Raw genomic sequence first — 16,403 nt, forward strand, 5'->3', positions numbered from 1 at the left:
CGGAGCTGAACTTAGTGCAAATTTTGGAGCTTCCGACCCGCGTCTGTCCTTCTTAAAAGGCAACGCATTTTGGGGTACATTTTTCATAACAGTACTGTTTGATTTATGATGATCTGGCGTCCTTTGCAACATGTAACTTTCCATTAAAGGCATGGCTGCACAGGAGTTCCCGATTCAACACGACTGCTAAACTGGAAGCAGCACCTGGAGAGAGATGGCACAGATAAGTTCAGAGCATTTGCACAGTTCCTTGCATTGATTAACAGAAAGCCATAGGGTGAATGTAGGCTCCAACTGGGTGCCATATTTATTCAAGGATCTTTAAACTGCTTCCCAACAAACGTTTCTGAAGCAGCGTTCAACAGAAATATATTTTAAAAATTCATAAGCAACAAAATATACACAACTGTTTTTTAAAGCGTATATTTAAAATGTCAAACTGTAAAATTCTGTGTAATATCCAGTATGAAATGGCTGGGTCATTTTGACTTCCTTAAAAAGATAAGAAAAGTCATAAAAAGATACTACCGTGTTTCCCACATTTTAAGACACCGTCTTATAATTTTTTTACTCAAGAAAATAAGCCTATGGCTTATTTTCGGGGGGTGTCTTAGTATGGTTCCTGCCTCCTCCTGCCGCGACCGGCGTTGCTGCTGCTGGGCTGGCAGCACTCTGCGAAGGCAGGAGAAGCCGGCCAGACCGCTGGGGGGGTGGGGTAGAAAAAAGTTCGGAGCGCGTCCCAATGGCAGCACTCCTCATGCGCCACAAAAGCTACCAAACAACTGGGGGGGGGAGGTTAAAAAGGTGGCCGGAGCGCAGCCTTATGGCAGCGCTCCTCACACACCACAAAAAAGACGCAGAAAACTGGCAAACAGCTGGAGGGGGCTAAAAAGCAGCAGCGGCCACAGCTTTAAATGGCTGGATCGCGCCTTCCGTCCCGCGCTTGCGCTGCGCGCCAGGTTTTGCCCGATCCGTCGGGGAGCAGGGAGCGCTCAGAATCTGGTGAGGGGGGTCTTTCTTCCCATTTGGGCGCCCGAGCATCGCCGCTCGAGAGGCCGGAGGCTCTCGGCGGAGTGGTCTGGAGGAGCGAACGCAAGCTCTTGGCTGGCTGGCTCGCTTTCTTTTTGTTGCTCACGGAAGGCGGAAGGGGCCAGCAGGGCTCCCGCCACCGTCAGTCGCCCCGCCGCCCCTCTGCCTTGGGCCATGCAGCCCACAACGTTCCGGCAGCGCGGCTCCCGCTGCCGTCAGTCGCCCCAGCGGCGCGGAAGGGCCAGCGGACCCGGCCGCCGCTCTGCCGTGGACCATGCCGCCGCTCTGCCGGCCGCCGCTCTGCCGTGGACCATGCAGCCCACAATGTTCTGGCGGCGCGGAAGGGGCCAGCAGGGCTCCCGCCGCCGTCAGTCACCTCCGGCCGCTGCTCTGCCTTGGGCCATGCGGCCCCAGAACGTTTCGGCGGCGCGGCTCCTGCCGCCGCCTGTCACCCGCCGCCGCTCTGCCTTGGGCCATGCGGCCCCAGAACGTTTCGGCGGCGCGGCTCCTGCCGCCGCTTGTCACCCGCTGCTGCTCTGCTTCGGGCCATGCGGCCCCACAACATTCCGGCAGCGCGGAAGGGGCCAGCAGGGCTCCCGTCACCGAGGGGTTTCCCGTCACCGAGGGGTTTCCCGTCACCGAGTGGGGAGGCTCCCAGCGCGGCTCGCCTGGCGACGCCGAAAGAGGGCCGAGCGCGCGGTGCTTGTGCCTCCTCCTGCTTCTCCCCCCCCCCCGCCCGTGTGAGAAATTAGCAGTTGAGGGCGAGGACGGATAGAGAGCTGCACGGCGCTTCAGCAGCAGCAACAGCAGCAACCAGTTCCAGGTGGCTCGGGGTATGGCTTATTTTCGGGGTATGGCTTAATTCCGCAAAAGTGTAAAAATCCTGCTACGTCTTATAAAATGACTACGCCTTAAAATAGGGGAAACACGGTAAGTGTTCAGTAGCTGCTAAAAGTAAAGATGCTAAGCACATGTCTGTTCAGTGGGAAGCTGATTACTTAGAGCTACAGCCACAACACTAAAGACCTGCTTCCCAAGTTGAGATCAAATGTATTTCTGGGATATTCGGAACTCTTAACAACGCCCCATCAGAGGAATGCAATTCCTGAGCAAGGATATACATGGCAAGATAACCCGGGCCCAAGTTGCATAGGGCTTTAAACACTGGATGCAAACTCTTGAACTGAGCCCTATAGCATTTTGGCAGTCAGTGCAGTTCTCTTAGCGGGAGGTGCTATATGCTGTTGGGAAGATGTTGCAGTTAACAGCCTGGTTGCTGCATTCTGCACTAGCTGCAGCTTTCTGGGAATCCCCCACATGCAGTGCGTTGCAGGCATCCAATCTTAAGGTCCCTAACTCCAGTGTCCACTACAGTCTTACCAGATGAAGCTGGTAAAAGGCACTCCTAGCAACCGAGGCTACCTGTACCTCCAGTGATAAAGAGGGATCCAGGAGCATGGCAGGACTCCATTCTTGTTCATTCAGAAAGGAGTGAAGCCCCATTTCTTGGATGCAGGAGCCACTCGCCCACAAGGCCTCTGTCTTGACAGGGTTTAAATATATCTTAGGGGTCCTCATCCATCCATTCCTCCACGCCTGCAACGAGCTTACGGGTTTGTCAAATTAGGGTATGCAGAAGAAGTCCATCTGCAAAGCAATATGGGAAACCAGAAGCTTTGAACATGAACATGTTCTGATAGGAATGTGGGAATTTGAATGGGATGTTTAAAATCCTGATCAGCTTATGCAATGGATCTGTTTGAACTTAACTGTTGTAGGACACGCCCAGCTCCCTGTGCATATACTCCAGTCCAGACAGCCTCCCTTGCATACACAGAGTTCTTTGTTGCAAATTCTATAACCCTTTCCCTGATTCTTCATTTAATAAGAGGACTAACCTTCAGTAAGCTCTTTTGATGGGATCCTGTGCTTTTGGCCATGAGGATTGGGGTAATAATTAACTTTTAAGAGTGCTAATTTATCCAGCTTTTATTTCTTCTGACAGTTCCTGTTGACATAAGGCTGGGTAAAATTAACAGAGATGCAAAGTCCAAACACGTAAGACCTTTTGCCCTATAAGTCCAAGTGAAATAGTCTCCACACTGTTGGACAGGCATGGGAACCTGAGTAAGACCTGCGCACCCTGTTTTTGCCTCTCAGAACTCTTATTTTTTTTTACAAAAGGAAGTCAAGCCCATGCCTCGACCAAGAAATTGCTTGAGAGTGGTTTATTTTGCAAGAGAGTAATAAAACGAGATGTTTACAGTTCCATCTATTAGCCTTCGGCAACAAGAAGGATTTAGATAGTGCTAAAAGATGAATTGATCGCAACGCCGGGAGCAGCTTTTAATCCTTTATATAATGGATCATCAGGCTGAGCCAAGACCTGTTATAATTTAGAGGCAGCTTTTCGTTGTGTTCTACTGGCTTTGCTGTGTCCTGAACATGGGTGAAATGCAGATGGCACATGCAATAAACTTTGAACATTTAGCTAGCCATATTACGGTACTGTAACTACTTAATGATGTGGCTTTTCAAGGTTCGCCACAGTGCTATCACTCTTGCTAAAGATCGAATGCAATGTCTTCAAAACTATACATCACATCTCTTAAAATCTATCTGTTCCTAGTTCAGTATTACTAGATATATCATGGGAACAGAATTAGACTATTGGTCCATACTAACTTAAAAAATGTGTGATTGCATTCTGAACACTTTATACTCCTTGTCTTATTCCATCATGTCCTGGGGACGTCCTCTAAACAAGGCTTTCCGGTGGGAATGGGACAACTGTTGGGGCAATGTGAGTATCCTGAGGGTACTTTGTCCCTTTCCACCCCCCCCTAAAGTCCTATTAATCATTGTAAACCCCTGACAATAAAAGGATAATAGCCCAGTGTCAACAGAGATCAGAACTCAAATCATCTTTCCCTCAAATACAGTAGTTACTTTGAAGACAATATTGGAAAACTGGTGTTACAGATTTCCTGCTCCTTTTCTGCTTGATACCAGGTTATGTTTCAGTCTTAGCGTTACTACCTGCGCTATATAAGCCCCATTGAGGCAACATGAAGAACAGAACTCCAGAAGCGTCTCTGGAACTGCCAGACATGCATCAAATTCAGACATTGTGGTTTCTTAACTCTTTAGATGTGGATGGGTGTTAACACGAGTATTCACTTACCATGTCCTTTTCAAAATGCCTCTGGGACCCGCTTCTCAGTCTCTGAAGGCTGGTTCTTGCACCCCAAAGGATTGACATATTCATGGAAGGTGACAGTTTTTCCCAAGGGATTGTTGGGCCCAGCTCAGTTTCTCATTAATGGTTGTTTAGCATAATTGTAAATAGAGGTTATACTGCAATGTACATAGAATGAGTCAGTTCTATAATAATCTGTTATGGGATGTGCATTCTTACAAGACATTGTAGGGTATGTACCAAGAAGGTTAAATTTGCTTTTGTCCCTGTCCCCCCGTGTCATAAACTGTTTAAACCGTAGCCACAATTTCCACTTTTTAATGTCATATTCTCATAACAGTTACTGGTTTCCATAAATATTTCAGTGAGGTTTTCACTCTGCTGTCAATGTATGGAGGCTTGAGTTGTGTTCAAGCAGATCGGTACACCTCCAGAAGGTCGCCAACGGAATGCATCCTGTAGAACACACCCAACGGAAGCCCGAAATTAACAATAACAAACCAGGTAGAGTAGCCATAAAATGATTTCTCTATTCCATTCTCAAACACCGGATGTGCTCCAAAAGATGGCATGATCCACAACTGAAAAGGGATGTGAGAAGAGCAAAAATCAGAGAATATTTGTCAATCACACCTCAGGGAAGGGGGACAGTTAATATAGAGATACCTCAAGGTATTTTTTGCCTTTGATTTAGGCCCCCACTTCCTGTTCCTCCTTTTCCAGTGGCCTGAAAATCATAACCTTGGTTCCATGTGCTAAGGTTGTCTCCTGCTGCTAGTGTGATCCCATATACAAAGGTCCATCAATCCTCTTGTTTTCTTAGCACCCCCCCATACTGTTTTCCTAGAAAGATATGCCAGAGCTCACCATGAACTTCTCCCTTGTTCTCTTAGAATGGCAATGACGCCCACCTGAAGAGGTGGCAGAGCTGAGCTCCGGCTGGAAAAAAAAGCCCTGCCCTGCCCTTATATTTAGGAAGAGCAAACCATGTTCTCATGCATTGCGGATTTTAGAAGAGATATTTCATGGGTGCCCTAGGAGGTACTAACAGGCACAGTGGTGCCCACAGACGGTGTGTTGGCAAACTCTGCCCTAACTAATATTAACTGCTTGTAGCTTTGGGAATTGTCTTTGTCTCAAAGTAAGAGGGAAAAGTGAGGGCTGGTGGGAGTATACCTCAAGTTTAGAGATGGGAGCTTCTCGTGTTCCTGGGCAGGCTTTGGGGCTCTTCACTACAATCTGCACCTCAGTTTTCTATATGCAGTGAAGTCAAGCACTTACTATGATGTTGCACATGATCAAGAAGCTAGAGATCTCTTTCAGAGCTTTCCTCTTCCAGTTCAAATGGCTGTAGGTCTGCATGTAGGTCTGTGAAGCTTTCCGGATGTCCTGCCTTCTCTCTGGGTTGCAAACTTTTGGGGCGCTAGCATGTCCGCATTTCTCCCCTTCATTTGGATCTGCCTCCTTGTTGGCTGTGGATGAGACAGGTTCCTGACAGCCAGGGGATGCAATCATGTGTTCACTGGGTGGGCTCTGGGTTGAGGTTCTGGAATGTTCAGCCTGGCTGCGACCTTCATTTACCGGCAGTGGCTGTCTATGGAGCCCCTCAATAATGAAGATGTTCTGGGTGATGTGCTGAATGATGAGGCTCACCGAATAGGCGAGGATGATGCCGTTCAACAAATCCGTTGGGTCTGTGGCCACAATGGCCACAATGGAAAAGTAAGAGATGCCGATCTGGCCTAAGGCTGCTCCCATGAGCAATATCACATCGAGGCTTCGTGTTGGGTTTTTTAGTGTGTCCAGCTCTCTCTCTTCTAAGCCATGGGTGATGGTTCCAATTAAGGCCCCTAGTGTCATCACAGGCAACAAAACGATGTAGTAGGAATAATAGAGAATGAATGCTTGATGGCTCGGGGAGGAGCTGGTGGCTTGGATCTGATACGCCATGAAAATGCAGATGCCAGCGATCACTGCGAAGATGCCCAGCAGCGGCCCAAAAATGACCCCATGGGGTTTGAATCTGGGCTTGGCACAAGTACTATGGTGCTGAGCTATGCGCCGGCCCACGTTCTTCCACATGACATAAAGCATGGAGCAGCAGATCAGGCAGTATTCTGTGTTGAAGGGGTACAGCAAAATATAGCCATTCTGGAAGACCTTGCAGCCTGTTGTGTTGGAGCACTTGCAGGAACTGGTCCCATTGCCTGGAATAAGATGGGGAGAATGGCAGGATCTTGTTAGAAGACTTTTATGAAGTTTAGGGACACGGGTGGCGCTGTGGGTTAAACCACAGAGCCCTAGGGCTTGCTGATCAGAAGGTCAGCGGTTTGAATCCCCGCGACAGGGTGAGCTCCCGTTGCTCGGTCCCAGCTCCTGCCAACCTAGCAGTTCGAAAGCACGTCAAAGTGCAAGTAGATAAATAGGTAAACGGTGTTTCCGTGTGCTGCTCTGGTTCGCAAGAAGCGGCTTGTCATGCTGGCCACATGACCTGGAAGCTGTATGCCAGCTCCCTCGGCCAATAACACGAGATGAACGCCGCAACCACAGAGTCTGTCACGACTGGACCTAATGGTCAGGGGTCCCTTTACCTTTACCTTTATGAAGTTTACACATGGAAAGGTGCTGGAACCGAATGCTGATACTCAACCTGCATGGGGCGATTCTGTCTTAATGCATCAATATTGGCACACATTTCTTTTTAAAAGGCACATGACTCTATTTCTGTTCTTGGCTCCTTGTGAATTGCACCTGATCGCTGCTCTTGTCTGTTTAATACTGGCATTTTAAGTTATCAGGATAGGCACAGATCAAGTAATCCAGTGATTAGGCTATAGTTTGTCACACTACGAGGAAACTGGACATATCTGGAGCCACCAATCATGGTACTACTGTTGGACCATTCTCCCTTCTCTCCTACTCATTGAGGTACAGGACTGGAACTCTAAATTCTGCAATAGAGTTGGGAAAGGAAGCATCAGATTGACTGGGTTTCTATTCCTCCTATAGGTCTACAACAGGCATGGCCAAACTTGGCCCTCCAGCTGTTTTGGAACTACAACTCCCATCATCCCTAGTTAACAGGACCAGTGGTCAGGGATGATGGGAGTTGTAGTCCCAAAACAGCTGGAGGGCCAAGTTTGGCCATCACTGGTCTACAAGAAGCAGGACCTCTCCACCCCCAAAATGGTTTTGTATCTAGAAAACCATTTGTATTGTCGTATTCATGTTCTGCTTTTGGGCTTGGCTACGTTGAAAACAGGATGCTGGACTATAAATGATCCATCAGGGCTCACTTAATTTCAGTGAGCAAATAACCCACCCTCCTTTCTAATCACCTAAGCTATCAATAGAGTTCATAACCTAGGTTAGCATCTTATTGCATGTGATGTCTTCACAAACACAGTTTGTGTGGAAATATGCAAAGCTTTCTGCTCATCTGGCATGTTCCCCATTCTACTTCTCTACCCTTTTTAAGAAGATGAAGAATGTATCTTGTTTTTGTATCTCTTCTCCACCTTAAAATAAAATAAAATAGAGAATGAACCTTGCCTTCATCTCTCTGCACGGTATTGTTTTGTTCTGATTCAATTTCCTTGTGAACTGAGTCATCGGTCACTGCTAAGAGCCACAGCAAGAGGTTAATGGCCAAGGTCAGCATTAGCCCACATCTGTCAAAAAAGAAACACAAGTCTTTTATTAATGAAGCTGTATTCTACCTGTTCTCACAGTATTGGTATTCAGTTCTCTTGTTGGTAACTGAATGGGGAACTTGGCTGACCTTTCAGTGTATGAGTCAACATAGCAAAGCTAAGGGCTCACCCACACTCCCGCTTGTCCCATGCCCAGAAAGCACAGGTCCAATGGATTTTGGCTTTTCCCAGGACCCCCCCCCTCTTTTAATTAAAGGCTTTCTTGGTTTACAAAGATATGTGCAATGTCTCTCATAACATTTTTACTAATCAGTTTCATTTGTTGAGACATTGGGAAGAAAAGGGGAAGAGAGGTAGGTGGGGGGAGGGTGGGTGGGGGATGGGATCGGGTGATGATGTTTCTATTTTGCTTAATATGTGTGGGGTTTTTTGTCAGCGTCGCTTGTGTAGGTTCTCTGCTGTTCGCTTGTGCCTTTGGTGGTGAGAGATGTTGGGGTTGGCCTAGGATATGGTTGTTCCTTTGTGAATGTTGGCTGTGGTGGTCTTTGTTTTGTGTGTGAGTGGGGTGGGTGAGTGTTTTGGATCAGGTTAGCCATATTGATTTGTATGCTGTTGGTGTATTTTTATCATTGTCTTGTTGGGCTGTGTATGTGATAAAGGGGAACGATACCGGGGTGAAGCCATCTTCTTCTATTTGTCCCCGTGTCAGTTTCAACTTATTGGTTAATTTTTCTAGTAGGGCTGTTTCCCATACTGCTTGGTACCATTGGTCCATGTTTACTTCTGACAGGAAAACTCGCTCTCTATGGCTAAATCGGAGCAAACTTCAGTCTGTGGAAAGACCAATTGATGTTTTCTCTGATTCAGTGGTAAAGAGCGGAGTTTACCTGGGGAAAATTGGCAGGACAAGTAGATGTGTGAAAGTCCTTAGCTGTGTGGCTACTGCAATCCAGCTCCATGATCCCATTCCAGTTGTGGAGTCTGGCATCGGGAGCAGAAATCAGCACCCTGAGGGCTTCCTCTTTCATTAATGAAAAGGTTCCTACCTAGCGTGCAAAACTGCAGAATAAACTTTGAATGTAAACGTTTGTGAGTGAGAGAATGAGTAGGAGATGGAGAGGAGGGCTAGCCCAGGGCCGTCTTAAGCATGCCTGGCGCCCTGGCGCGACGGATCCCTCCGGCGCCCCCCACCCCGTTTCCCGACGCAGCAGGTGCAGCATGCAGCGCGGCTGCCATCTGGAGGGCCAGCACCCTGCGCCATCCAGCCTGGCTGCCCCCTGTTGTGACGCCCCTGCGCACGGCGGAGGCGGCCCCAGGCCTGCGCACCTCCGGAGAGCGGCCTGAACAGCTGAGAGGCGCGCCTAGGGCTGCATCCGGCGCGCCTGGGGCGGCCTCTGCCGCGCCTCTCAGCGGGTGCAGTGGTGCCCCTGGTGGCCTGGCGCCCTGGTGCCCCGCGCCACCGGACCCGGGCCTAGAGACGGCCCTGGGCTAGCCTAAGAGAAACAACCTTAATGCCATTTCCTTGAATCAACCTCTGATCATAAAACTTCAGTTAATACAGTTTGGGCTGCAGACAACTAAGTTCTACTCAACGTAGACCCATTGAAATGGCCAACCCTTCGTTATGCCTATTAACTTCTACCCTTAGTAGGGCAACAACTGGATGCAACCCTATATAACTAGTGCTAGATTCTGCATAGCAAAAGCCTCCTGGATCAGGCCGGTGACCTATTTGGTCCAGCACTCTATTCTCACAAGGGCCAGCCAAAAGCTTATTGAATACCAGTTGCCCCAAAGCAGGACTTGAGTGCCAGTCTCCCAACTTGCAATTCCCGGCAACTGGTATTCAGAGGCCTACTCTGATGGTAGAGGTAGAATACAGCCATTGTGGCTAGCAGTCACTTATTGTCCACAAATTGGTCTAATCCTCTTTTGAAACCATCTCAATTGGTGGCCATTGCTACCGTACCAATGGGAGCAAATTCCATAGTTTATGCGACAAAGTACTTACTTTTGTTAGGGGTGGGGAATTGGTGGCTCTATGAGATTAGAGTTGGGGCCATAACATCTGAAAGGACACAGGTTCTTTGCCTCTGTTATGAAGTGAACCCCCACTGCTCCCGTTTCACCATTACGATTTCTAAGGGTTTCATGCTGCTTCTGTTTTCCTACCTTGTGAAGTTGTGGTGAACCTGGGTGCAGTCCTTTGCATGGCACCATATAAAGTAAGTCTGAAATCAATGTAGAGAGGAAAATTAGTGTGGTGGCAAGAATAAAAACAGTTTTGTACAGATAGCCAACATGTAAAAACCACTCAAAGGCTTTCTTACAATCAAGCAGTATATACCGTATTTTTCCGTCTATAAGACGCCCCCATGTATAAGATGCCCCCTATTTTGGGGGACTCCAAATTAAGAAAACACCCCTTAGCACTACCTGTGTATAAGACAAGCCCTAACTTTCAACCTAATTTTTTACTTAAAAAACCCCAAACCCTAGTCTTATACACGGAAAAATACGGTAAATCTTGTTAAATAAAGTAAACACGTTGCTTGTATTTTTGTACAAGTCATAGAATCATAGAATCATAGAATCATAGAGTTGGAAGAGACCACAAGGGCCATCCAGTCCAACCCCCTGCCAAGCAGGAAACACTATCAAAGCATTCCTGACAGATGGCTGTCAAGCCTCTGCTTAAAGACCTCCAAAGAAGGAGACTCCACCACACTCCTTGGCAGCAAATTCCACTGCCGAACAGCTCTTACTGTCAGGAAGTTCTTCCTAATGTTTAGGTGGAATTTTCTTTCTTGTAGTTTGAATCCGTTGCTCCGTGTCCGCTTCTCTGGAGCAGCAGAAAACAACCTTTCTCCCTCCTCTATATGACATCCTTTTATATATTTGAACATGGTTATCATATCACCCCTTAACCTTCTCTTCTCCAGGCTAAACATACCCAGCTCCCTAAGCCGATCCTCATAAGGCATCGTTTCCAGGCCTTTGACCATTTTGGTTGCCCTCTTCTGGACACGTTCCAGCTTGTCAGTATCCTTCTTGAACTGTGGTGCCCAGAACTGGACACAGTACTCCAGGTGAGGTCTGACCAGAGCAGAATACAGTGGTACTATTACTTCCCTTGATCTAGATGCTATACTCCTATTGATGCAGCCCAGAATTGCATTGGCTTTTTTAGCTGCTGCATCACACTGCTGACTCATGTCAAGTTTGTGGTCTACCAAGACTCCTAGATCCTTTTCACATGTACTGCTCTCAATTGTACTGCTCTCAAGTGATTGGGGCGCAATACTTTCCTTGCCCTGGGCACTGGCAATTCAAGCTACGCCACTGGGAGGGAGTGGGCCACTTGTTCTGTGTTTGACTACAGTTACTTGAATGTAACCTTGACTACAGTTACTTGAATGTAACCTTGTTAGCATTTGAACATCTGAGATATAACCAAATTCTACACTATGGGTCCTGAAATCTAGGAGCAAGTTTTGTCTATGTGTAGATAATTTTCGAACTGCTCCAATTTTTGTCTGTTTCTTAGAATTACCAAGCAATGCCAGGTACAAGGCTGCTAGTACTTAATATAAAACTGCAGTTTTGAAGGGCACTTTTGTGTAGGTGGTGATCCTGTGGTTTTCTGCTCCCTCCCTGTGTGTTGTAACTTTGCAACTTTGTGTTTTGCCTGTCTGCCCTCTTCCCACTTTGGGAGTCTCCTGCTTGCTGCGGTGGATAAAATGTGAAAGGACCAGATTAGAAATGGGAGAAATGACAGCTGTTTCTTTCCCCCCTCCTGAAAATCTAAAGCTCTGGGAGAAAACTCAGAAGTTGAAGGCAAGCAACCCTGTGTGTGTGTGTGTGTGTGTGTGTGTGTGTGTGTGTGTGTGTACAACTCTTAGAATGGCAGCATATAATATCATTGTTTATACAATAATGTGTATATATAATTTTTATACCAGTGATAAAAGTGAGCTCTGGAGCACCCTTTCGTTAGCAAAGAGGCTGGGCTGTAGCCAAAGCAGGAGCTAATACCTGAATGCAGATGAAGAGGATTCCTATGGATGGGAACAAAAGGGCCACCTGGGATTTACACTGAATATGGATAATGTTGTACCCAATCCGGAACATGTGCAGGAGGACACTGCAAGCGCCAAACAGGATTAGAGAACCTGTATGAACACACAAATCAGCCATATTTTGTTAAGAGCAAGCTAATCAGAACAGTCAGCCTGCGAGGTGGGGGTCCTGTTTCAGCCTGAGCACTGCATTCCCTTCTGGGAAACCAGTGGTGAGTGGGGGACAGAGGCAAAAGTGGGTGGAGCATTGAATGCAGATTTTACCTTTGTACAGGTGGCTGCTTTCTCTGAACCTGAGATCTCCCACCCCTGTTATTAAATCAAAGCATCTTTAAAAAACCAAGCGCAGTGCAAAAGGGAATGCACCAACAAGGTGTGCGAACGTCCCCAGAGTTTGTAGTATGTGTCTTTTTTAATCTGTACTTCTTCTTATGCTGCCTAAAAACAATTAGTGAACCATCTCTACTAGAGCTTCCATAGCCCACCATTAAGGTTTTCCCAAGATGTGACACCGCCCACCTGAGAAAACAGGTACTTGGGTCTATTAACCAGGTAGGCGCCTTAGGGGCTGTGCTTTGATCCTGGTATGTGAAGTACTCTAGAACTGACACATTGTCAGGATGTTGGAGACTGTGGCAGCACTGCTTACCTTTAACCCACATGGGCCCCGCATGGGCATCCCGATACAAGATAGCGTGTGGCTTCCTCCTGGTGAACAATAAATAGCTTGCCATCCAGCCTAAGGCCAGGATCTTGAGGATGGAGAGGAAGATCCAGACGTCTTCCAGCGTAATGACCACCTTGTTGAAAATCATGCTGCAGATGAAGGCACTGCCCAGGAACACCACGTTCATGGCCATCAGTCCTGAGAAAAGCCGCCCAGCCTTCTGGGCCTGCTTGTCACGGAGGAGCAAGGAAGAGCAATGACGGTGTAGCCACGACTTCTCGTAGTTGATCTTCCAGCCCTCTGGGTTGGGGGGAGCAGTCTCATTATCTCCAGCTTCCTGGGGATGGGGTCTCTGACGCACTGTTGCTTTGATATCCATGGCTGAATGATGCTTTGGCTGCTGGGTAGGAAGGAGAGTTTGCTTTTAATCCTCCTAGACCAGGGGTTCCCAACAAAATTTTCTCGAGGACCCCTCATCGAGCCGCTATTGTGACAAGGACCCCCGTTAATTCCTAATCCTAAAATTAAAAAGTGAGAGCCAAATTAAGAGTCTTTTTATATTTTATATTTATACGTTTTTTAGTTACAACAGAGTACTCCATCAGTATACAGTTAGTTTTAATTTTCAGTTCTTAATGAGATGAGTTAAATCTCTCCTTTGAGTCCATTATTTCTGAAATATTAGGTTCCAAACTTGAAACTTTCACTCTGAAATCCGACCGCATGTCGAGCCGATTCCTATATTTGTTTTTCATGAAACACATGGAAGAAAATGCTTGCTCACACCGATATATGGTTGCAAATGGAAGGATCTTTTTCATTGCCTTATCTCCAAGTTTAGGCTGTTCCTCAGGTCCAGTGACCGTAAAACCGATTTCCAAGTAATCAGAGTTATATTTTCTAATTTTTCCAGTAAGCTTAACACAGATCTTGGAAGGGTTAGGTTCAAGGGACGCCGACGATTTAGGTTCAATGGACACTGACAAGATCGGTTCGAGAGTCACTGACTTACTCGCTTGAACATCAAATGCATTCTCTTCCTCTTCATCTGTAGGCCTTTGTCGTTTGAACGAACCACTTTTTAACCCACGGTCCATTTTTAACTACGCGAATTGTAGCTTCCGCGAAAAACAACGCTTTGTGGACAAACACGGCGGTTTTGCAAAGAGGCAGCGCGCGCCAGGGAGGAGGGAGGGGAATGGAGAAGACAGGGGACCTGCGCAGTAGCGCACAAATGAAGCCGACGCGCGCAAAGCATCTTGGGGAGGTGAGCGTTAGTAGAATGCGCACGCTGCCTCTTTGCAAAACAGTAGTGTTTGTAAAGCGCCACCTAACGGCATACAGCAGAACTACTGCCTCTATCTAATTCTAGTTTTGCGCTAGACTCTGCTCATGCAGGAAGCGGCCAAAACAAAAAATCTGTTATCATACGAAATAGATTTAATATATTTTTTATTCTAATAGCATCTTGCGGACCCCTCTGGCATAGCTCGCGGACCCCTGGGGGTCCCCGGACCCCCTGTTGGGAACCACTGTCCTAGACATTTAACAATGGTTGGGTCATTGATACCATAAGTCCAGGACCAAGAGGTGGTTGTTGGGCTAGACCAAGTCTTTACCCCAAAGGAAGCTGCAGATGCTAGTGGAATAGGTTCAGGGTGCTTCGTATGAAGCTTTCTAACACTAAGATCAGCGATCTACCTCCTTCGGCATTGTCTATACCAGATGTGGGAAACCCTTTTGATCCTGAGAGCTATTTCCTCAGGGGCAGCCTTCTAGATTATTATGATTATGATTTGCAGGCACTGCTTTTCTTATTCTAGGTGACTAAATGAGTTCTATCCTCTGTGAAATCTACCTCTCCCTGGATTCCTGTTTCTCTTAAACCCCAAATCCTTAAAAGCAAATCAGAATTGGTCATTTAACATGCTGCTATTGTTTTCCCGACTTAAACACACCATGACGGGTTTTATCGGTTTAATATCGGAAACCGTCCAATTACATTTCAAAAGGAATGTTTAAAATGCATCCATCTTCTTGTCACCCAGCTCCCAGAGCCACAATGTTTCTGGGATCCCTGATCAACCCTAAAGCAAATCCCCAGCCAAGAAGGGAAGATCCAGAAAATGCAGTTTAAGGAATGTGACTTCATACTTCTTACCTCGCACTTGATCACTGGCAGCTTCAGCAGGAAAACTGGAGTCGTGAGAGACTGTCTTATCCTACATCTTCCAGGGAAACATAACTAGAAACAAGTAAGGGTAACAGTAGTAGTAGTAGTAGTAATAGTAATAAAAGGCATTCCTTATCCAGGGCTGCGAAGCCTTTTCCTCTCAGAAGGACTGAGAAATAGTCACAGGCAAGCAGAGCTGCCAATAAAAAGTGTACCTTAGTTTGCATTGATTTTTTCCCCCTTGTTTACTTTGGGGATAGTCGTGTCATTATATTAATTACCAGGCTGAGAGGTTCATTAGAGCTGGAGAGTCCAACCAATGGGATCCAGCCACCCTCATGTACACCTGCCTGGTCAGCCCACGTCAATAGTTTAACTCTGCAGCGCAGGATGTGCTGAGTGCAAAACCACAAAGCTCCATGACTAATGCCGCCGAGTCTGCAATTTGAGAGGAATCCAGGGCGCGAGAAATGGGCCCGTTCTAGGCTAACTGGGTCATCTGAAGTTTAATCGCTGTGGGCTGCTACATGATCAGAATCTCTGGCCCATGTTCTTCAGAGGTTCAGAAGCTCTCCCTTTGTTATCGTGGACTCTTGTTTATTTTCAGTAATCCCTTTGAGGAAAGGTTGCTTGACCAGAACAATGGAAGATTTGCAATTAAATTAAGGAAGGTATCACCATAAGACATTGGTAAAGATGGAGCAAGGATCCAACAGGGTTTGATTTCTTGACATGCGTTGGGACAGGAGGGGAAGGAGGCAGCGGCAGGTGCTCTCTCAATGTCCTAGCAGGGCGTTCCTTGTTATCAAGGCTGAAGCCCCATCTGCAGTATGCATTTTAAGCATTATTGTAGGCCAGGGAATGGCTGGGCACTGCAGAGGGGTGACTGGATACTGATATGTGGGTGCCGGGAGCAGGGGAGTTGGAGGCTGACTTGGAAGAAGGGATCCATGACCTGGGGGAATCTGTAACAGCCAGGAGATGGGAGTCAGAGGGCGGAGAAGCAGCAGGATAGGGGAGTAAAGATCAGGTGCAGGAGGTGGGAGAGAGAGGTCAGGCTGCTGTAGAGTCAAGGCCTTCCACACCTCCTGCCCCCAACGTCTGCTGCTCCACTGTCTCCCAGGACCAGAACAGGATTGAATAGGGAGAAGCTGAAGGTTACATGCAGGTGGAGTCTTTGCCTGCTTGCACACAACAATGTGTCAATAAAAAAATCAGATCATGGGAAGTTTATGTAAAGCATCAATATTTGCTCAAGCGGGTTGCATAGATGTGATCATATTATAGAATATGATATGCCTAGGACACTCCAGTATGCATCGCTTCATATTGCTCATTTTGTCTGTTTGCAGAAAACTCCCCCCCCCAGTTCTTAGAATCAATAGTCTCCAGCTTTGGAGGTGATTTGGGTGGTGACCAGGGACGGAGCTTTGTCAATGATGGTTATCCAGTTAGGTCCCTGAACACATTTATGTTTGTGTTTATTCTCTTTAAGCACCAAGTGAAAGTCGTTTTGTTTAACCAAGTTTTAGCATGAGCAGGGGGAAGCTACTGAGAACTATATAACCTTTAGAATACATCTGAAGGCAGCCCTGTATAGGGA

The 16,403-nt window shown here is 47.1% G+C and overlaps 1 protein-coding gene across 4 annotated transcripts; it reads right to left on the reverse strand.

Moving 5' to 3' along the window:
- Nucleotides 1-91: 91 nt before the first annotated feature.
- Nucleotides 92-15,623, reverse strand: OTOP3 (otopetrin 3). 4 transcript variants are annotated; one of them, XR_004691897.2, is made up of 8 exons: nt 14,789-15,623; nt 12,610-13,145; nt 11,917-12,053; nt 10,054-10,112; nt 7,781-7,899; nt 5,510-6,435; nt 4,214-4,809; nt 92-204 (listed from the first exon to the last, which is right to left on the reverse strand). XR_004691897.2 is itself a non-coding variant. In XM_035104417.2 (7 exons), exons 2-7 carry the CDS (start codon nt 13,004-13,006, stop codon nt 4,639-4,641), a joined length of 1,809 nt encoding a protein of 602 aa, XP_034960308.1. In that variant the 5' UTR covers nt 13,007-13,024; nt 14,789-15,623; the 3' UTR covers nt 3,952-4,638. The 4 variants fall into 4 exon arrangements, 3 of the variants coding, with proteins under 3 accessions (XP_034960308.1, XP_034960307.1, XP_034960306.1); XM_035104417.2 differs by lacking the exon at nt 92-204 and having other exon boundaries at nt 3,952-4,809; nt 12,610-13,024; XM_035104416.2 differs by lacking the exon at nt 92-204 and having other exon boundaries at nt 3,952-4,809; nt 12,610-13,027.
- Nucleotides 15,624-16,403: the final 780 nt, after the last annotated feature.

The sequence above is a fragment of the Zootoca vivipara genome, chromosome 2 (genome assembly GCF_963506605.1).
Source record: "Zootoca vivipara chromosome 2, rZooViv1.1, whole genome shotgun sequence".
Lineage (NCBI taxonomy): Eukaryota > Metazoa > Chordata > Lepidosauria > Squamata > Lacertidae > Zootoca > Zootoca vivipara.

What these genes read in the sequence shown, in the direction of transcription:
- OTOP3 (XM_035104417.2), bottom strand. Translation starts at nt 13,006, where the DNA reads ATGGATATCAAAGCAACAGTGCGTCAGAGACCCCATCCCCAGGAAGCT. An exon ending in GTTCACCACAACTTCACAAG is followed by an intron (nt 7,900 to 10,053) that starts GTAGGAAAACAG and finishes CTTTTTTGACAG; the next exon opens with ATGTGGGCTAATGCTGACCT. An exon ending in TACCGTGCAGAGAGATGAAG is followed by an intron (nt 6,436 to 7,780) that starts GCAAGGTTCATT and finishes ATCTTATTCCAG; the next exon opens with GCAATGGGACCAGTTCCTGC.